We start from the raw sequence: 22,503 nt of genomic DNA on the forward strand, positions 1-22,503 counted from the left end.
TACTAGCCGTCCTGGGGGCAGGCACCACAAGGCAGCTGTCAACAACACAGTGTGCAGACACCCACTAATAAAAGATGTCCAGTCTCACCAGCAATCCACGAAGTCTGAACTTGCCCTCCTCATCCGTCACGGTGTCTTCTCCGTAAATACTGCAGTCGTTCTGTCCCACGGCTTCCACGGCCACACCCTGTTCTGGTTCTCCGTTTAAAGAAGAAACTGTACCATAGCAACTAGAATGGCGAGAGACAGAGCATGATATGCCCGGGGTTTTCTGAAGCACACAAAGGATTTAAGGTAAAGTGTCCTGCCTTTACTGACAATTCACAGTGCAAAGCAGTCCGGTGGGGAAGTGTACCTCGATGAGCCAAGGGGATTTGGTTCTGGCCTTGTCACTTCCAATCCGGCCTTCCTGGCTGAAGGCCCGAGCCTGCCTGAACGCTGCCATCAGTTTCTGTCCTCGTACGTTTTAACGGACGCTCCAGGAAATTACAATTAATGGAGGCCAAGCCTTATTTTATTCCACTTTACCTTGCTTTCATTAAGCTTTGTTTCAAATAATGAAGCATTCCATGAAATGCAATGAAAACAGTTTCTCATTCTCTACACTCATTTGAAAATGGCCCATTTTCCTAAACTTCTGACCAGCTAATCTTCATCTCAAGCGCTCTTGCGACTGTTTACGAATACGTACGGTGTGTGTATGAATACCTTTCCGGCTACATACAGCTAACAGAGCTAACGTATGGCGTGTCGTACGCGTGTACGAGTATCTGTGTAAACCATCTCTGGAAGTGCTCTGACACACCGCAAAACCTGATGAGCTGAAACAAGGAAGGGGAACCGAACGTTTTACACTCTCACCAACATTCTGCAGCCTTACTCCAGTGAGTTCATTTCCTTGTTTTAAAAATTTAATTTGAATTTCAAGCTCTTATACAAATAAAATTTTTAAGCAACTAAATGGGCACTCTCAGGCCAATTTCAGAATAGGAACTTCGTGACAGAATCGCTGATTTGGAGGGATCTGAAGAAAACAGGCAGCCGCCAAAACTCTCTGGGCCTGGTCTCTTATCGCCTCTGCCTCCCACGTGAAACCCGAATGCAGGCTGGGTGAAGGCTCCGGGTCACGGAGGTATGAGTGGGGCTCCAGAACCCGGGCCTGGGGGACAGGGACAGGCAGGCTGCATACCTGTAGGCCGTTCGGTACCCGGTGACGGAGATCTTTAAGTTCTGCCCCTCCTGCACCTCGATCATTTGTGAGGACGGCTCAAACCGGAACTCCTTCATCATGGGTTTGAAGTAATACTGGCCAGGGCTCTGTGGAGAGACACCCATGGACTGAACCTAGGCTGCCCCATCTACATATGGCTTCACACGGGGCGACTAAAGCCAGCAGGGACCGGAATTCGGCCACCAGAGCCCCAGGGCTTCCTATGCAGACAAAAATGGTGACTCTGCCTCTCGAGGAAATGGTTACATGAAGCAATTACAACTCTAATAGCAGCCGGCATCACATGCCTTTAATTCAGCGAGGCAGAAATCAATTTGAATTTTATGAATGAAGAAACTGAGGCTCAGAGAGGTCAAGTAACTCCCCTGAGATGACACAGTATATAAGCAGCGGAGGGAAGACTCGTGGCTGGGTGTGCATCAGTGCACAGCACATGACCTTTCAGATACGCCTCGCTGCCTGCATGTGACGTCCCTGGAGCAGTCCCTTTACACCCAGGCCTCACGGAATGGCCAGCTAACGTGTACTTGCTGAGTCCCCACCACTCAGGGCCTCAGGTTACATCCGGAATGAAACGGTGCCATCCTCCCCTCATGGGGAACACGGTTTGCAGAACAAACACAAGCGAGCCGCCAAATAAGACTCGGCATTGTAAACAACGCGATGCTGTGGTCAAACAAAGGGATGCCTAGGAGAGGAGCCGCTGAGGCCACGGTAATTAATTACGCTGTCTTAGTGACAAGCCGGTGGCCAGAAAACAAGTGTGTGCGGAAGGGAACAAGAATCGGCAGCATTAAGTTCTAGTAAGAGCAATACCCTAATTATATTTGGTCCCCTAAGAAACATGCAGCACTCAACACTACTCTTCTGTTCTCAGGTTGTCAAGCGATACCTAAGTCACGCAAGCCATGTCCCTACTCCCTTGTGGGAACACGGGCAGGTGGCACATTACGGGACACTTTACCAGGTTTGAGAACGTCAGAATGCCATTGTCCTGAGTCAAGAGGTTGGATCGAAAAACACCACCACTGAGGGACAAGAGGACCCCGGGGAGGGGCTGGTCATCTTCCGCCTTTATCTGGGGGCAAGAAAGAACAGCAGAGCAAGGGCAACTCCGTTAGCCACTGGAGGTAACATTTCAAAAGCCAAGAGGCAATTCTTCTGGGTTGTTTTTCTCTTATTGTTATCCATCGGTAGACAGAAGGTCTACTCTTCGTCCCCAGGGGTAACTAATGTTAATAGTTTGGTATGTCGCCTTCCAAAACGGCTTCTACGCCCACATAAACGTGCAAACATTACAGCTAGCGCTGACCGACTGGCAAGTTTACAGCAGGGAGGGTGGGCAGGTGGCCCAAGCTCTGCACCTGCTGCTTCTCTCAAATACGGATCCCGGCCTCCCTCCCCTGCCGGGCCACATATCTACCGCACTGTGTCTTAATGCACATCATCCTAAAGCAGGGGGCGGCCGAGCTCTGCATGAAGACCAGCCACCTACTTCTGTGATAGGAAAGGAGACGATCGAAACTTCCTGGAACATGTGTTCCTTGTGCACTTGTTTGCCTCTGTTCCTGGGAGTAGAACTGTTGGATGTTGTGCACTTTGAATTCAGAAAGACACCCCCACATTGCACACCAAAGCAGCCATAACCAGTTACAGTTCCATGAATTATCTATGCGTGGGAAAATACACCCAAAAAAATGGATACTGTCTGAATCACTGCAAATCTAAGCCACATCCCAGTGTTTCGATGATAACTTCCTTCAGTCACTTCTGAAGTTGGGCATTTCTTCTAGTTTATCAGCCACTGGTATTGCTTCTGTAAACTGCCTTTTCATATACTTTGTGGTTATTTCTATCAAATTGTCTTTTTCTTATCAATTTTAGGAGTTCCTTATCATCTTGGGTATTTTTCTCATGATATAAAGATTTCTTCCTGGTTTGAATGTCTTTTAATTTGCTTTAAAAATGAATCCTGCGTCGGGGCACCTGGGTGGCTCAGTTGGTTAAACATCTGACTTCAACTCAGGTCATGATCTCACCATTCCTGAGTTCGAGCCCCGCCTTAGGCTCAGAGCCTGGAGCCTGCTTCAGATTCTGTGTCTCCCTCTCTCTCCTCCCCTCCTCCACTAATGCTCTGTCTCTCTCTCAAAAATAAACAAACATTAAAAAAAATTATCAAAAAAAATGCATCCTGTGCTACAGAATTTGACTGTCCTTCTTTTCCTTGAGCCTCCCTCTATGTTGAAAATATTCACACTCAAGGACCTCCAGACTCACTCCGGGCACCACACACTTCTTCCCAGGAAGGATGGTTAAGAAGAGATGGACATCAAATACTGCTACAGGAACATTCTGTCCTTTTCCACAGAACACAGTTAAGGATGAGAGTTTAAAGCACTTCCCAAAAGGTAGGCAAACAAGCTAGAGTCAACAGGTCTCCAAATTATGCTGAGTGAAAGAAGGCCTCCCCAAAGGAGTACATCCTATATGGTTCCATTTCTGTCAAACGCTAGAAAATGCAAACTAATCCGCAGTGACAGAAAGCAGACCAGATGAGCAGGGAGATCGGGAGGGAGGGGGTACCAAGGGGTACGAGCACACTGAGCAGGGTGCCTGACTGTCACTATACTCCCGGGTGCACCCGTGTATGTTGAAACTAGCAAATTATATGCTTTAAGTGCAGTTTATCATATGCCAATTATAACTCAATAAAACCACTTTTCGAAAACGTAAGGGTTACCTCAAAGCTTACGCCGGCCAAAGCATAAGCCTTAAAGTCTCCTATGGTTCCCTCGACCGCGGTCAAAATGTAGCCTTCCTTCTGCGAGGACACCGTGTACTCCAGGTCACTGTGCAGGGGCCCGACGCTAAACAAAAGAAAGCAAGAGCACGTTGGAGATGGCTGCACTTCACGCCTGCAGGAGGCCTCACCGGCCCCACGGACACCTGCTCCCAAACATGTGCTTTGTCACGGGCTTACCTATATGCACCTTTGTCATCAGTGAAGACTGTGATCAGGGGTGAGCTCGCCCCCTTTTCACTGATGACGATCTCAACTCCCTCCAACTCCGGGTGGATCTGGCCTTCCAGAAATAAGCCTGCTTTCCCATGGATCTCAATCAGCTTCCCTGGGCAACTTTCTAAAGACGGAACAAATAGAAGAACGGGACTTAGATGCAGTGGGATGGGGGCATTTTGGAAGGGGGCTTCCTGTTAAAGAAGGGCTTGAAACTGAAATACATGAAGTTAGCTCCAAGGAGGCTGTTCACTATATATATCAGAAACCTCAGTAATTGGGTGGCCCACACCTCCCTCCATTCCTGAAAGAGTTTGCTCAATGGCCAGGAACGTGAGCACACAAATCTAACAAGGCTGGGTTCTCACTACCCCTCTCTCCACTGTCACAAGGCCTTTCTGGTGGAGGAGAGGCTGTGCAGCTGGACCCGGCGGGGAAGACCACCCCAAACAAAACGCCCGCTGGGAAGCCGCACTATTCAATACGCTCTCCTGCCAAACACAAACTGCATAAATGCCCAGGATCCACTGAACCCATGATGCTAGAGAAAACTGTTGGAAGCCAAAAGACAAATACCCCACCAGCAGTCACTTTAAATTGTCCAGTCCCAAAAAGACCCTCTCTCGCTCCTACCAACAGATACATACACCATCAACAGTTCACACATATGATGCCTAAAGCTCTCATTTCAGCACCGGATGGTTTTGCTTTTCACCTACCTTTCAGTAACAAACTAAAAACATCAGGGAAAAAAGTAATCCTTCCTCAGAAAGATCACCCAACTTCTAATAACCACAGTAACTTTCGGGACACCTGGGTGCTCAGTCGGTTGAGTGTCCGACTTCGGCTCAGGTCATGATCTCACGGTTCATGAGTTCAAGCCCCGCATCGGGCTCTGTGCTGACAGCACAGAGCCTGGATTCGGCTTCAGATTCTGTGTCTCCCTCTCTCTCTCTCTGCCCCTCCCCTGTTTGCACTCTGTCTCTCTCTCTATCAAAAATAAACGCTAAATAAATAAATAAATAAATAACCAGTTACTTTCACGGACTGAGACGATCCATTCACTCAGCCACTCACCAAACGGTAACAGCTATGTGCCAGCGCCAAAGGGGATTATAAGGAGCCCTACAAAGATGGTTTCACTGTAACATCCACACAAAATAAATTTTTAAATGCAGGTAAAAGGAACGGTGAACTGCAAAGATGTGTCACTGGCTCACCGAGTTGACACTTACCTCCGCTGACAGTGGCTTCCATGGACGGGGGATAGAAGAGTAGCTCTTTAGAGGAGGGTGTGACGGTGATTTTCTCTCCAGACCTAAAACAATGAAAATACTTGCATTTGGTTGGTTTTGCCCTCGGTTAGGAAGGGTACGAGAAGAGAGCACGCCGTAGAGAGAGAGCTCACCGTGCCCAGTAAGAGAAGTCATAGGAGAAGGGGCCTTGCAACTCGTCGACCATCTCCTGCGCGGGGGGTTTGGTCCTTCCTTCCCCAGCATCGTCCTTGCCGTTCTTCTCCCTCTCCTGCCGGCGGCTCTCGATCTCGGCCAGCTGCTGCTCCCTCCGCAGCTCCTGCACGGACTTCAGGGGGCCCAGGACCAAGGCGGGTTCACTGTCTATGGAAGATCTGGAAGAAAGGAAGGAGCAGCCTAGAGCATGTGGTCACTTACCCCCCGCGGTCGGTGGGAACCGGACATTTCTAGAAGGAGTCACCCGTCAGTAAAAGCCTGACCGCCTTCTGATGCCACCCCAGCGGCACACTCTGCTCCTGTTCTGCATCAACGAATCGCTTTCCAAAAAATAAAAACTGAACTTCTTTGTGACAGTAGCAGTATCTAGTAGGTCCAGGGAACCAGTAACCAGGACAAATGACATTCCCTAACCATGTGGAATCCACATTCCAGTGGGGGAGAGACAGACAATAAACAGAAAATGATGTCAGACTGAATACAAGGGAGTAAAATAAAGCACTGTGGAAGGAGACCGTGCTGGCAGCGTCGGGGCGCTGTTCTTTACCAGGCTCCTGGGGTGGAGAGTGTGTGGGGCAAGGAAACAACAAGTAAAAAGCCTTTGGAGCCTCGAGGGCAGCTCCCCTGCCATGCCCAGGGGACAGCAAGGAGACTGAGGTGGACTGGGCAGCGGACCCAGGGAAGAGTCAGATGCGTCAGAGGGTCCAGGGGGAGCAGGTGTCAGACCCTGGATTTCATTCTGGGTGGGATGGAGAGCCACTGGAGTTGTAAGCAGAGGAATGACAACGTCCCTACTTTAAAAGGCCTCTGGCTTCTGCACAGAGAACACAGTCAGGAAGCAAGAGCCCATACAGGAAAGCCAGGCAGGATGGCCGTGGCAAGGATCCAGGCAAGAGACAGTGGATGGGACCAGAGTACCGAGGCAGCGTGCTGAGAAGGGACAAGATGATGGGCATATTTCAACTGCAAAGCCAAGGATCTGCACGTGGACTGGCTGGGTACGGATGCAGGGGAAAGAAGAGTCGAGAACCATCGAGAAAGATGACAAAGGGTAGGTCTGTGGAGGGCGACAACCAGGAGTCCGGTTTGGGAGCCGGGGAGTACAAGATCCCCATGAGGGATCCAGGTGGTCCTGTCCAGCTGAAACACACATCTTCTACAATCCCCAGCACAAGCAACCAAAACAAAACCCCCCTCCGAGGTTTCAAAGATATATTCAACAAAGGCTGAAAATAAGGTAATACACGGTCGCTACTGGTCCAACCAATAATTGCTACTTTCCAAGCAGGAGGAGGGTAAAAGGCACTCTTCCAGCACCAGGCAGCGCCCTGGGCCCACCAGGAACATGCCCAAGTCCTTTGCCTAGACCCCTGGCCGCCCTGGGGAACGGGGCACCCCTTCAATCCACTCCCCTCAGCCAGGAGCCGAGGGCCATCCCCGACACTCGTCCCGCCTGACCCCACTGGTCGGCGATGCCACATGCTGTCAACTCCATCTCCTCGACAGCCCCCCCAGGCATCCACTGCTCTCCAGCCCCACTACCGTGCATCTGGCCGAACCTCCACTGACTCCCACCTACACCCCTGCGAGGGCCTCCGCCCCCTGCCTCATGCGGCTTCTTCTGTGTGTCCACTCAGCAGCCAGGGGGATCTTTGTGAAGCACAAACACCATCCCTCTACTTAAACACATCACAGTGTCTGTGCGACAATGCTGAGACCCTTAACTCGGGCTGGCCCTACGGGGCCTACCTCCCCCCCACACACACCCCAAGCATCCACGGGGTCCAATTCAAAGCCCTCATCATAGGTGTAACCTCACAGTCCTGCGCGTGATGCCTGGACTACTGTCTGTGTCCCCCGTGAGACCGTGGCTGTGCCTGAGCACTGAAGAACTCTCAACATTTGTGCAGGGTGGATGAGCTGAAAAGGCGGCGGACAGACAGATGGACAAACAGTTGAGGTCACTTAAGGTAAGGAGGGGGAAAATTACTCAGATTTCCATTTTCTGGCACAATGATGATCATGTTGCCAAAAACTCTTTCATTTCTCAAGGAAATTACAGTGTCGGGCATCTAACACCTCACCACACAGCAAAAATTCCTCTCAAAGAGGACATTCGCATGAACCTGACTCTCAGGGAGGGTCTGCCTTCCACATACTTTCTCCCTCATGGCCCTTCACTTATCAGGTGCTCTCTACTTTCCAAGCCTTCAAGGAAAGGTCTCTAGGAAAATAGGCAATTTTTCCAAATTTGCTAAAACACATAAAATACGATGAACAAGCCAGAGACTTTTTTTTCCTTTAGCAAAGACAGGAAGTGTAGAGAGGTCACACAGAAATTTAAGGCACTGAAACGAGCTGTCAGAAGACTCTCCCTCATCCACAGTTAATTCTTGAGTCATAAAAGGAAAGGATGAAGGCTGCCATGAATTTATGGGGTATGTCGTGTGAGCAGAAAGGCCATTCGTATACATACCTAGAGATAAGAAATCAAAAATAATTTTCAGAGTGTCTGTTAGAGTAGTCCCCAGCCCTCATCCACCCCCTCCTGCGCTCAGACCACCGCAGAGCACAAGTCTTACTTGATTGTCACGGTGACATCCATCATTTTGTCAGTGGTGATAGTTCCAAGGACATGGTGGCGGATGGCTGTCAACGTCAAGATACTGGGTGAAGACCTATAAACCAAAGTGGAAAGAAAACACTAGCAACATCACCTAGTTCTTCTCAAAGGGTCACAAGCAACGCCCTCCAGGGGCACAACCGTTCTGACCCTGAAATATACTACCGAAATTGCTCCTAGTTTGGGATGAGGGACCTCCCGAAATACCTATCAGTGTTTAAAGAATAAACTAATTTTCCAACCCAAAACTTTACGCTTCCGATTCTTGGTGAAACTCTCAAGCATTTGTGCAAAGGGAAAAATGGTAGACTGGAGTCCAAGCAACTCCCATCGGTGAGAGCTGGAAGACTGAACCAAGATGATAATTAAGGCACTTGAAAACCATATCCTTCCATCCTGGGCTTACAGAATTCTTGGGAAAGACAGCTCATCTCCATCTCCTCAATAATTCATCCAAATGTCTTGAAATCCTTACGTAGAAATTCTTTTTAATACCTAACTTCACCTCTTCCATTAAAAATACCAAAAAAAAAAAAAAAAATCCTTTTGTCTTCCAGAAAGAACTCAAGAAAAGACACACACTCACTTGACCCCAGAGAAGGCTCACAAACACCATGGGGCAGGGAAGACCCAGCTTACGTGTCATAGGTGTAGAACGCTTGCTCAAACCGGTGGCAGGAGCGGGGGGTCACCTTGTATACACCTGCAGCCGGGAAAGCAAAAGTCATTTTCAGAGGAGAGTGTCTGTGACACTGAGCGCTTCCAACATCTGAAATCCAAAGGCAGTGCCTCTCACTTGAATACACAGCACACAGCAGATGGGCAATGATGGGATCCGAAAGGCCTTTTCTGCTGCCTGTGACAGCTTCTTTCCAACGACCCGGTCCATTTAATGGCCCCTCACAAGCTCAGGATTTCATTTTCCATAATTGAACAACTCACAGTAGTTTAATCTGCACAAACCGAGCCAACAGGGCCGTGCAGAAGGAACAGGAAGTACATTTCCACTGCAGATGAGAACAAGAATTTTCCACTTAACAGATTCTATTAAAGATCCAAAAGATAACCACAGCCTGACCGCCCTCCTAGAAATATTCCTAAAACAGGGCACAGAGCAAAGCCCAAAAATTTACGAAACAATCGCAGAGAACACTTTAATGCCACGAGCCTGTATAGGGAAACACTCAGGTTAGGGGTGTAAGTAGTTTGCCAGAGGAATACTGTCAGTTTCAGGAAGGAGCAAAGGCTAACAATTTATTCCCCCAAATGATCATTAACCAACCTTTTGGACATTCTTCCTACAAAAACCTGAAATTAGTTCAAACTGCCTCTGCTGTTTTCATCACACTGAGGAACCCCCTGCGCAATAACCAGCAGGAAAAAATGCTTAGGTTTCCCCATTCGCTTTATTCTTTCATCCTACAAATATTGACAGAGCACCAGCACCTACTATAAGCCAGGTGTTGTGCTAAGTACGAGTAGACAGCGGAGAAGACTTTGTATTTCACCTTGGGAACCGAGAGAAGTCACTGAATTACCCACTAGGAAGAGGCAAAGTAAAGCCACAATGAGATGCCACTTTATACCCACCAGGATGGCTAAAATCAAAGAGGAAAGTAACGAATGGTGTGAACATGTGGGCAAACAGGAACCGCCGTGCACTGCTGGCTAGAGTACCAACTGGCACATGGGGCCCCTTCAGGAAACAGTCCGTCAGCTTCTTAGACAAGGAAACATCAACTGACCATATAGTCCAGCAGTTCCACCCCTGGGCCTCTAACCCAGAAGAGAGGAAAACAGATGTGCACATAAAGACTTGTACACAAATGTTCACAGCAACATGGTTCATGACAGCCACACACTGGTGAACGCACACACAAAGTGTGAACTATCCACACAATGGGATCCAGTAAGGGAAAGCTACAATCCACTAACACCTGCTCCGACATGAACTTCAAGACACGAGGACTCGAAACCAGGCTAAGTGAAAGGAGCCAGCCCAAATACCGGTATGGCAGGACCTCGCTTGTAAGTAATGTCCAAAAAAAGGCCAATCCACAGAGACAACACAGAGGAGTGGCTGCCTGTTGCTGGGGGCAGAGATTAACTGTAAACATGCATGAAGGATGCTTCTTCCAAGATGAAAATGTTCTATGCTAGATTATGTGTATGGTCGCATAATTCAGTACATTTACTAAAAATCCTCGTACGTTGTAAACGGGTGAGGTTTATGGTCTGCAAATTGTATCTCAGTACAGTTGGTAAAAACGGAGAGAAGCCACCGAAGGATTTTAAGCAAGGTGTGAGATGGTCCAAATTTTATCTTAAAAAGATCACTTTTAAGGAGAGATCACTGCCCAATGGTGTAGTATTTTTCAAGGGGCAATGACCTAGTGGTCTCTACCTAACTCAAACCCAAGGAGACCAGGAACACTCTCTAGCTCCCAGCTCTAATTCTCTCTGTAAAAACAGCACTCCCTCCAGAGGAAAGAGACGGAAACACAGGGGTACACTAACCACAACCGAAATCAATAGCCTGATACACAAAGAACCACGGTAGGAAAAAAAAGCCCTTCACAATGATCCTCAGGTGCCTTTCCATTTCTCTGACTCAGAGCCCATCAATCCTTCCAGACTCACCAGGCTTGGACAGGCAGAATCGGTTGACTCCTTTGGAGAGGTTATAAATCCCCACGTTCTCAGGTCCATTTCCATCCTGATAAAATTCCTAAGGGACCAAAGCCAATACAATGACTTACTAGGGGAGACGGAGACACCAAGATGATTAATAATATTTCTGTTTCTGAACCAGTCATCTGTTTTACCCATTAATCATTTGAGCAGTTGGGCACTACAGGAAAATTAAAAATCTTCAAAAACTTCCCACAAAAACATGCTCTTTTTCACTCAATCAACTAATATTTATTGAGCACCTGCTATGTGACAGACCCAGGGCCGGGTCCTGGTGGCGGACATGGCTCCTGCTCTCAAGGGGCTTACGTTCTAATACGGGAAGACAGAAAATCCATTGTGGTCAATAAAGAAATCAGATTGCGGCTAATAGTAATGGAGAGGTGGGGAAAATGACCAGGAAAGCAGGCTAAAGCATGATCACAGCAGGAGCTTTTCAGCTTGCTGGGCTCAGGGCAGGCCCTCTCCTCAGCAGGTAACATTATGGCTACAGCCTGAATGATGAGAGGAAACCAACCATGTGCATTTCCAGGGAAAACGCAGTTGCAGGTGGAGGAAAACATGTGTGCAAAGACCCAGAGGAGGAAACCAGCCTGGTGCAGGAGCGGCGAAGGCTGGTGTGCCAATGCCCAGGGAGCAAGGTGGAGAGATAAGGAGGAGGTCTGGGCTAGGGAAGGGCCATCGTTAAGGAATGTGGATCTCATCCTAAGGGAAAGGGAAACCTGCTGGAGAGTTTAAGGGAAGGAACAATTTCCTAAATGTGTACCACCTGCTCTCAACTGGTCATCAGCTGACCCATCTCCTGGACAGCACTGCTTCTTGAGCATTTGTAGCAGTTAGAATAGTCCACGGGACCTGGAGACACCAGCGGCAATCCCTCCACGTGTCTAAAGTAAGCAATCGCTTCACTGTCGTTTGCCTCAGTTTCTCCACTGGAACCTGACAATGACATCTGCCACTGTCTGAAGCCAGAAAGGTCTATAAAATTCATGAATGGACCTAGACAGTCCCACACACGTTCTCCTTCCTGAAACCCAGGTGGTACACTGCCTATCAGGGAGCTACCTCAACAAGACAGTAAGATGTTAGCAGCTCTGTCCTTTGCACTGGAACATACTAGAGAAACTGACTCAGCTGTACTTATTATTAACACTGGCAGTACTGGGGCGCCTGGGTGGCTCAGTCGGTTAAGCGTCCGACTTCAGCTCAGGTCATGACCTCGCGGTCCGTGAGTTCGAGGCCCACCTCGGGCTCTGTGCTGACAGCTCAGAGCCTGGAGCCTGCTTTGGATTCTGGGTTTCCCTCTCTCTCTATCCCTCCCCCGCTCATGCTCTGCCTTTCTCTCTTTCTCAAAATAAATATTAAAATAATCATAATAACGGGGCGCCTGGGTGGCGCAGTCGGTTAAGCGTCCGACTTCAGCCAGGTTACGATCTCACGGTCCGTGAGTTCGAGCCCCGCGTCAGGCTCTGGGCTGATGGCTCAGAGCCTGGAGCCTGTTTCAGATTCTGTGTCTCCCTCTCTCTCTGTCCCTCCCCCGTTCATGCTCTGTCTCTCTCTGTCCCAAAAATAAATAAACGTTGAAAAAAAAAAAAAAAAAAATTTAAAATAATCATAATAACAATAGTAGTGTTCACCAAGGAAACCAAATACATAAGAGGTTTACTTAAACTTCATTACAACACTGAGAAGTGGACATTATGATCCGAGGACTACAAAATCAATACACTTTACACGACATCAATGGCTCTCCCAAATCACTAATCAAAGTTAGAATTTTTTTTTTTTTTTTTTTTTTTTTTAACGTTTATTTATTTTTGAGACAGAGAGAGACAGAGCATGAATGGGGGAGGGGCAGAGAGAGAGGGAGACACAGAATCGGAAGCAGGCTCCAGGCTCTGAGCCATCAGCCCAGAGCCTGACGCGGGGCTCGAACTCCCAGACCGCGAGATCGTGACCTGAGCCGAAGTCGGATGCTTAACCGACTGAGCCACCCAGGCGCCCCTCAAAGTTAGAATTTAATGTGAGTCTAGGACAAGAAAATCTCCCAAATCAAGGCATCCTTCTGCTAAGGGACTTTAAACAAAGCTTCCTGACTAGGCTTTCCCAAATAAGGGGGAGAATCAAGGGGCAGAAAAGTAAATCTGACTTAACTATGGTTATAATATTCTTGGCATGCTAGTCCTTCCTGCTTTCCAAAGGACCCTCCAAAGAAGAGAATCCCCACAAGCCATTCATACCAGAGTGATTGCGTGAGAAAGGGAACATCTCAGCATATAGCCCGTCTGCCTAAACTCAATCGTGGACACATCGTCTTCCAGAACCTCCACCTCCAGACTCTTGTTCTTCCAGCACCAATCTTCATGCATGATGCTCACTGGAAAAGCCACAACACAGACACACGTGGGCATAGAGCATATCACCTCCCTCAACAAAAACTGTAATGACTTAATTTTTTTAAATGTGTACGTGCAGACACACACACACACACACACACAGCTAGTCGTGCTCAGAACAACTGAGTACTAAAGAGAAAATTAAACCAACGGTCATTAACGTCAACAAGAAAGAAACTGACAATAATTCAAGATCACACTTACAAGTAAAAATATTTAGGGATCAACAAACTTTTTCTATAAAGGGCCAGAAAGTATTTTCCACTTTGCAGGTCAGGCAGTCAAATATTCAACTCTGCCTTCATAGCATATGAGCAGCTATAGATGATACGTAAGCAAATGGGTGCGGCTGTGTTTGAATAAAACTTTATAAAAATAGGCAAGTGGCCACCATTGCCATAGTCTGCCAAAACTTGATATAATAGAAAACAATTTGCCAGAAAAAAAGATTACTTTATAAGTTATTCATTGCCACCAGCTCCAAGTTGAGCTTTGAAGAAGCAGAAATATAGGCAATGGAGTTTTCAAACTGCAGGGAAAAGGGAACCAATGTTGGCCAGGCACTGAACAAACTATATTTCATTTTGTTTCGCACTCTACAGAAAGGCTGTATTACTCCTATTTTAGCAGAGGAAACAGAGTCTCAGGGAGATCAAGTAACCTGCCATGGTCACACAGCTGCTGAGTAGTAGAATACATCACTGGAAATATTTCATGCGCTCTGTTCTGGCATTTAGAGTGAAAACGGCATAAATGAGGGCCCCCTTCCAAAACGAAAGAAGTGTGTGGGTTGTCCTGACAAGGTGGTAGTTATGCATGGAAGGAACATCAATTCTTACACAATCATCCATTGCTAAACAACGCACGTGCAAGGTCAAGGGGCAAAGAAAAGTTAAACAAGTAAAGGTATATAGCTGGGATGCAATTTGAGAGCTGGGTTTTAGAAATTTTAGAAAGACAGGAAGTATGTGAAGGCCACAAGCTGGTGCCTATGGTTCTTACTTTTGTATTTTCCCGGAAGCACGTTGTCAAAGGTAAAAGTCATTGAATTGACCTTGCCGGACAGCTGGAGGCTACGCTTCTCGCCCTGGCGGCTCAGGGACTGCAGTGTCACCAGCAGGTCACCACAGGTGTCTGCAGAGAAAAGATAGGAAGGCTTCACTTGGCTGCCCTCACCAACGCCAGCACAGGTTTGAACCCTCCACCTCTGTGTGCCGCTGGCCACCATTTACCTCCTGAAGGGCAAGGCCAGCAGGGCTCCTTCAAAGCCAGGACGGGTCTACTTGATTCCAGGACATCTCCCCCTCCCCCTTGCAGGTCATTAGTACCACATAAAGAAGCCACCAAGGTTGAAAGCGACCCATCACTTGCTGAGTACCCCCATGCAAGGCACAGAAGACCAGGAGAGGGAAGAGTGTCACAGGGCACCTACTAAAGCAGACGCGAGGTGAAAGAGGGGAAGTGATATTTATGGAGCACCAGAAGAAGACAGAAAACCAGCAAGAAAGATCTGGGGTGCCTGGGTGGCTCAGGCGGTTAAGCGTCCAACTTCGGCTCAGGTCGTGATCTTGTGGTTCGTGGGTTCGAGCCCCACGTCGGGCTCTGTACTGACAGCTCAGAGCCTGGAGCCTGCTTCAGATTCTGTGTGTGTGTCTCTCTCTCTCTGCCCCTCCCCTGCTCACATTCTGTCTCTCTCTCTCTCTGTCTTCCTCTCTCAAAAGGAACAAAGATCAAGGAACTTTACTGAATGGCACAGAACTGGGCCCTTTATCATCATAACATCACCTGTGACAGCAAAGATTGGCATGACTCTTACTGTGTTCCAGAAACTCGCACAGGCTCTCCATGCGCTAGCTCATTTGAGCCTCACAACAACCCTCCGAGGCAGGTACTGTTATTATCTCCATATAACGGAGGAGAGACTCAAAGCACAGAGAGGTTAAGTAACTTGCTGCAGGTCACACAGTGAGGGTTCAAGCCCACAAGCCTGGTTTCAGAGTCCACGTTCTTAACATCTGTGCCACACAGCCTGACACGACCATATTTAAAACCCTCTGAGAGCCATTAATGTTTCCATGCTACAGAAGAAAAACAGGCTGGTCGAGTAAGTGCTTACTGTCTCACAGCTGGTAAGTGAAAGAGCTGGGCAAGAAACCCCGTGTTCTTTTAGGAGCCAAAGCAGAAATGCTCCAAGAGAAATGTTTCTGGTGACGCCGTGTGGCACTTAGAAAGAATCGAACACAATATGGATCCACCTTTTACACTATCCAACAAGGAACAGTTCACCAAAATCCCACTTCTAACTGCCTACTCCTTTGAAGCTCTCTGTTCTTGCTTTCAAATGACATCTTACCCAAACAAGAGACTTTCCCAGAAACCGATGCCAAGAACTGTACAAAGGCCACGTCCATCACGGGCCTATTGGTCACAGTAAGAGGAAACGTCTGGGGTTTCAAGGTCAGCCCCGCTCTGGTCTCCACCTCAGGGACCATCACCTGTGGGAACACACAGGACAACGTCAGTGTCTGCATCAAGGCTGCGGCTCCCCCGGCCTGCAGGGCACCAGAACATTCACCTGGGCCCAAGGCTAAGTACTTTGAAGGACAAAGGTCCACTTCTAGGCTGAGTTTTATAATCACAACAAATCCTCAAACAGGCCACGGAAAGAACACACATTTCTTTTTTTTTTTTAATGTTTGTTTTTTTTTACATTTATTTATTTTCTGAGAGACATAGAGAGACAGAGCACAAGTTGGGGAGGGGCAGAGAGAGAAGGAGACACAGAATCTGAAGCAGGCTCCAGGCTACGAGCTGTCAGCACAGAGCCTGACACGGGGCTCGAACTCACAAACTGTAAGATCATGACCTGAACTGAAGTCGGATGCTTAACTGACTGAGCCACCCAGGCGCCCCAAGAACACACGTTTCTAATCAGATACAAAAGAACTAGCCTTCAGCCGTGCCATGGTAAGCACAAAGGTGTATCTGGCGGGACTCCAAAGAGGCACACAGCTGTCACCAGTACCCGGGGGGGTGGGGGGAACTACATTAAAGCCCAGAACCTTCTGGCTTGAGGTCACTCATGACATAAGCTATGAACTTGTCAACGCTATGTGGATGAGCTCCTGGCAGAGTGAGGCCTTTTCTTCTGGACGCCTGAGCTAAAAAGGACTGGGGAAGAGTCCAGTGGGCAGCTATTTCATCCCTAGTGAAGTCTACCTCCCCAAGTTGCCCTTCCTTGGCAAGTCCCTTATGCTTCGAAAGGGCTTCCAAAGGCCTGTCAATGTGGCCAACTTCACAAGAGCTGGCTGACTGGCAAAAGGGCTAAGTACTCACACCACACTGTTCAGCGGAAGCAGGGAAACCACTCTCCTCCCACCCCATCTCCTCAGGGAGGGGAGTCTGCCTGCTCTGGGGGAGAGCACAGTCTCAGAGGGACCCTTCCCAGCCCTCTCCCTCACCTCACCTGCCCTTCTTCAGGGCAGAAGAGCAGCAGCTGACTGGACAGACAAGAGCCCGAGCTGCCTGGGGACTCAGCCTTCCCCATGAGCAGGGCCGTGGCACTGAAAGGCACAGTGTGCTGACCTCTGGCTCTGTCCACCTCTTGTCTACTGTCCTGTGCTGAGGCCTTCACCCCCCTCGGTGAGGCCACAGGCCAGGGTGTCCCCAGCTTCTGTGCCTGCCTCGATGGAGAAATCAGATGGTATTCAGGGTGAGGTGGAAAAACACAAGCTCCATGTTGGCCTTGGGGGCCAGAAGCCATGCACTGTGGACCTGCCATCAGTAAAGGATTAATGTTGATCTCCTTTGGGACTTACGGCTAGTCTATAGCAGCCAGAAGCCTAGGAAGGTACAGGTGTGATCGGCAGCCTGAAAGTAACTCCTGACAAACATCGGGACTGGAAAAAAGAGACGCCTGAGTATCATTTTCATACTGGGTGCCCATCGGGTTCTACTGTAACATGCAGGAACGTAAAGACTTCAAATAAGAAACTGGGGACAGAAACGCTCCTTCTGTAACTCCATTCCGGCTAATGATAATCCTTCTAAAAATCACTGAATACCTTAAATACCTTAAGTAAAATATCGAATATCTCAAACAAAACAAAACTCATCATACCTGGACTTTGTAGGTCCCTGGCTTTGCTTTAAAACAAAATGATCCACGAGCATCCGTCTCCACGGTGACCAAAGACTTGTCCTTGTCTTGAGACGACAGGACAGCTTTGTATTTGCTCATCTGCTTGACAGTGTCAGGGAGGCGAGTGATTGATATCTGGCCACAGACACTGAACCTGTAACAAGGGGACCACTCATTCCGGCATGAGAATTCAGTTGTGACAGCAGAGGCACTTACCAACCCCAACTGCACATCCCTCTTCCTGCCCCGGTCCCCAGGACTAGTTTAACCTTAAGAAAGAGACAGAAAAGCAGCCTAAATGACTGCGGTCTCAAAAAACAACCTTTGGCGGGAAGACTGAACCCCTTTCTGTGTACAGGAAAAGGCACAGTGGGAGCCCAGGATGGGGCAATCCCCCACCGAGGAAGCCATTTTCAGAAAATCTGCGGATGACAAAAATGTTTCGGGTAAAGCGGATCATCGATGGCGGAACAGCCTCGGACTGAGGACGTGGGCTGGGCTTACATGCAAGAGCTGTTAGGAGCCTGACGCTGTGGCATTGCCCGGGCCACGAAACGGGGCGGCGTCATCAAAGACGCCTTCCTCGCCTGTCATTCCATACAGTTCATGGATAAAAGCAACTGGGGAGATGTGAACAGAAAAGGTAATTAAATTAAAAAAAAATTACAAAGCCAAAATAGAACTCCAGGAGCCACCAAAGCGACTTCTAACTGAAAGGCCCTATTCAGGTAATGACTCACACTGGAGGCTCTAAGTGAGCAGTGTGTTAAGTGCTGCGAAGTGTCCTCGGAGAAGCGCGTGAAAGGCGCGGCCCTTCACTGCTGAAGACCAACCAAGACCATCATCCTGCACAGTGACGGTCTTCGTTACTCAGTCAGTTGATGTGTTGAAGTGTAATAATGCACAGGGCTGGAGGCTCCAGTTGGATCTTCAGCTGACTAAAGGTTCTATTTTCTAATCCTAATGGATCACTTCAAGTAAAAGTCAGTTGCTACTTTTGACACAAAGAGAGTAAGTTGGATTCGATGCTGGATAATTACGGAGTACACACGACGTCGGAATGCCCACCCGCTGCAAATAAAAAATGGCAGAAAACAGCACAGTGGGAAGCTGTGTGTGCGGTCTAAGAACAGTGACAAGCCAGTCGTGCCTGCAGAGTGAAGTGACCAGCCTGCCACATGAGCTCACAATCTAGAGCAGGGGCCCACGTGCCAAATCCAGTCAGCTGCCTGTTTCTGGATGGACGGTGGGCTAAGAAGGGTGTTCACACTTTTACTTCCATACTTCTGAAGGGTTAAAAGAGAGGCGGAAAAATCAAAAGAATAGTTTGACCCACAAAAATCATACAAACCTCCAATTTCAGTGTGCTAAATAAAGATTAACTGGAACACAGCCACGCCAGTCATTCATGAATTGGCCATGGTGGGTTTCGTCATAGAGGCTGTATGGCCCATGAAGCCCACCATATTTATTCTCTGGCCCTTTACACAGGAAGTGTGCAGGCCTCTGATCTAGAGTTAAAGGCACACATTTTGGTTCTCACTCTCCCCAACTGGGCACTTTGAGAGTAAAAGGACAGGAAGGGGATATGGGTGAGCTATTTTCTTCCTTTTTTTAGTGTTTATTTATTATGACAGAGAGAGCGTGTATGCAAGCAAGAGCACGAACAGGGGGAGGGGCAGAGAGAGGACAGACAGAATCCCAAGCAGGCTCCACACTGCCAGCAAGGAGCCCAACAAGGGGGCTCAATCCCATGAACTGTGAGATCGTGACCCGAGCTGAAACCAAAGAGGTGGACGCCTACCTACTGGGCCACCCAGGCGCCCGAATTGGTGAGTTGTTCTTAAGGACCTTTCACGATGTCTTAATTTATATACGTGTCATGGGTAACGTCACTTTTTTGTTCTAAATTGAACCTCTTTGTCTCTCAAAGTTTTAAATATTTTACCCATCCCACCTGTTTTAGCTCATAGTCTCAAAGATAACTATCCAGTTACCCCAAACCTCAAATGCACATTGGCTTTAGTTTAAAAAAAATAAACTAAAAAAAAAAAACTAAATAGGACAGTGTTGTGTTACACTGAAGCCCTCAAAAATTGATTTGTGTCAACAAATTCATCAGAGGTGAATACGTTTACTCAGAAACTGATGATTTTGATGCATTACAAGATAATTATATTCTCATAGTCACTTGGACAGAAGCCAAGGCGTTTCCTTCTCAAATAAATTGGGAATTGTTTTTTAAATAAGATACATGAATGAATTAAAGGGCAAATGTGTTATTTCGGCCCAAAAGGAAAATGAGTTTTTCGAAAGATGCTCAACAAATGTCGTTTTTCTCTCTTTCGAACCAAATACTCCACTTTAAAGAAAAAAATAAATACGAATATCATCCCCCATCTCCGTGAACAGCACCTCCTCCATCTACACAGTTGCTCAAAAAAGAAATCTGGGACCCCGACAGCACCAGTCTGCCGACCCCCTCCCCACATTATCTGTCAAAGGCATCTACTTCCTGTCCTCCCCTGCCGGTACCCTGGACCTGCCACCACCCTATACCCTCCAGACAACTGTCACCGTTTCCTGTCGAGTCCCTCCATGGATACTCTGGGTTCCCTGCCATCCCTCTTCCACAGAGCGGCCAGAGCAGGAGAAAAAAACATCTATTCTAAATGCCCTGATCCATACTGCTTCCTTGCCGAAAACGCTTCAACAGCTTCCCATCACGGGTGGGGAGAAGAGCCCACCTCCACAGCCTACTTCAGGCTCTCTAACCTCGCCAGCTGCCTCCAGCCACGCTGGCCACCTTCCAGAAGGCTCCTCTCCCACCCCTCTGGGCATGGGAACACACCGTTCCTGCTGTCTGGGAAGCCTCACTTAGCTAACTGTTAGTCCCCCAGGGTCTCAGTGACCCAGTGAAGGTCCTCTCTGGGCCCTGGCCCCCTTCCCTGCACACCTACTGGAACTTACTACCACAAGTTACTCAGGCTCGAGCCTGTCTCCCCAGGAAGACGAAAGCCCCATCTCCGTCTTGCTAGTTTGGTTCACTGTTACACACCCAGTCTTTATCACAGGGTCTCACCCCGAGTAGTTGCCCAAAAATGTTTATGAAAGAAAAGGAGGAAGGGCATGAATCCAAAATGATTTTCTGAGCTCTAGCGCAATAGGGACAGAAGTACCGGGTTCCACTGACGATGTACTTCCTTGTCTCCCAGATGCCACAGAACCTCTGACTTTGACCCCCACCTGTCTACAGAAAACGTCACCGTGGCCTCCTCAGTGACCAAGCCAATGCACTGTGCTTTCAGGGCTCAGCTCTGGGGCCTCCCTGACCGTCAGGTACCACCGCATACTTAAACCCCATTGCCTGGATCTTCCCGAGGCCGTCCCTCAAACACCAGCATTCCATTTTTGGTCTACTGTTACCTGCTCTTACACATCTAAGTTGCTGGCGGCCGCCTGGCCCCGTCTCCCCGAATTACCATCTATCCGGGCACCTAGTGAAGAGCTCCACCTAGTGGTACTACAGATCCAGAGGCCACGACTGAACCCTTGTCACCTGAGGGGTTCCTCTGCCCTGCCCACAGCCATCCTGCTTCTCAAACCGTGAACCCCTAAATACTTTTCCAACCTGTCCCTGATTTCCCTGTAAGGTGAGCCTTCAGCAAGTCTGTTTTCACGCCACCTGTGCCCCAGTCTTGTCCCCTTCACAGCCACCCTCCAACACGGCCGCCGGAGTGCCTCAGTGAACATGAAAACCTAACCCGTGTCACCCTCCATGCTCAAAATCGATCACTGGCCGCCAGACCCCTGGTAGAGAAAACCCCGTTCTTCCAGTGGGAGTGTGAAGACGTCCTCTGAGATCTGCCCCTCCGGCCTCGTCACTCTCCTCATCCTGCCCAGACACACCAAGCCTTTGCTCAAGTTGCCTCTCCCCTGGGAGACCCTGCCCGCTTCGTTCAAGCCATGGTTCAGTGAGCATTGCTGCTGTCTCAGACACAGATGGTGGCAGCCCTGGCTAGACATTCCACGCAGGGGAGACAAGGACCCGATGTCTGACTCCAGGGTTCTCTGTACTACGTTGCATCACTACAGGACAGAACTGCACAAATTCAACCACCAGATGTCCCCTCACGTGCTCAAGGTAAGTACAACAAAGGAAGAAGAACTCTGACAGTGACCGGAAGCATCTTATGACAAACTTTTCCCAAGCAACTGTACTATCTTCCAAAGTCCTCAAGAGTTAAGCCATGGAAGGTCTTGGAGATGTGGAGTCAGACATGAGAGATCTTCTTCTAACTTAGACACATTTTAACTTCGAAGCAAAACAATTTTCCTTAAGTATCTACATAGAAGTACCTTTAGTTTATAAAACTTAGCACTAACCTTTTTGGATTTTTTTTTTCTTCATTTTATTTTAGAGACAGCAGAGAGTAGGGGAGCGGGGCAGAGACAGAGAATCCCAAGCAGGCTCCAGGCTCAGCACAAAACCCCATGCGGGGCTCGATCCCATGACCCCAGGATCATGACCTGAGCCAACATCAAGAGTCAGACGCTCAACTGGCTGAGCCCCTCAGGCGGCCCAGCACTAATCTAACAATGCCAGCCTGGATTTCTCGCAGGTGTCTAAAACCCGATGTGGATCCTTGGCAGAAACACACAGTCAGATTAAAGGTAATGCTGTTCTCCCGTGGCTGCGAACGTCCATGCTGGTACTTCCAAAAATAAACACAATGACCTTACCCTGTTGCAATGATGTCAGCCAGCTGAGGTGTGTTAGGCGCAATTTTGATGGTGACAGTTTCAAAGTAGAGGTGCTCTTTCTGAGCGTGGATGGTGTATGTCCCAGTCGTGATGTTCTCCAGGCGGAATGAGCCATCGGCTTTTGTTTTGACTATAAAACAAGAACATGCGAAAGAAGATGAGCCAAAAACAA

The 22,503-nt window shown here is 48.4% G+C and overlaps 1 protein-coding gene across 2 annotated transcripts in view; it reads right to left on the reverse strand.

The window, feature by feature from the left end:
• Nucleotides 1–22,503, reverse strand: part of LOC131501628 (BOS complex subunit NOMO1) — a 56,704-nt gene that overhangs the window by 16,620 nt on the left and 17,581 nt on the right. For both annotated transcript variants that reach the window (XM_058711924.1, XM_058711923.1), the window contains exons 11-25: nt 22,311–22,461; nt 17,547–17,721; nt 15,780–15,921; nt 14,429–14,560; nt 13,271–13,407; nt 10,980–11,067; nt 8,979–9,042; nt 8,299–8,394; nt 5,656–5,874; nt 5,483–5,565; nt 4,212–4,371; nt 3,972–4,098; nt 2,196–2,309; nt 1,190–1,317; nt 89–230 (exon numbers count right to left, since the gene is read on the reverse strand). In XM_058711924.1, coding sequence (XP_058567907.1) covers nt 89–230; nt 1,190–1,317; nt 2,196–2,309; nt 3,972–4,098; nt 4,212–4,371; nt 5,483–5,565; nt 5,656–5,874; nt 8,299–8,394; nt 8,979–9,042; nt 10,980–11,067; nt 13,271–13,407; nt 14,429–14,560; nt 15,780–15,921; nt 17,547–17,721; nt 22,311–22,461 — 1,958 coding nt within the window. The remainder of the gene's footprint in view (nt 1–88; nt 231–1,189; nt 1,318–2,195; nt 2,310–3,971; nt 4,099–4,211; nt 4,372–5,482; nt 5,566–5,655; nt 5,875–8,298; nt 8,395–8,978; nt 9,043–10,979; nt 11,068–13,270; nt 13,408–14,428; nt 14,561–15,779; nt 15,922–17,546; nt 17,722–22,310; nt 22,462–22,503) is intronic.

This window comes from Neofelis nebulosa, chromosome 18 (assembly GCF_028018385.1).
Source record: "Neofelis nebulosa isolate mNeoNeb1 chromosome 18, mNeoNeb1.pri, whole genome shotgun sequence".
NCBI lineage: Eukaryota > Metazoa > Chordata > Mammalia > Carnivora > Felidae > Neofelis > Neofelis nebulosa.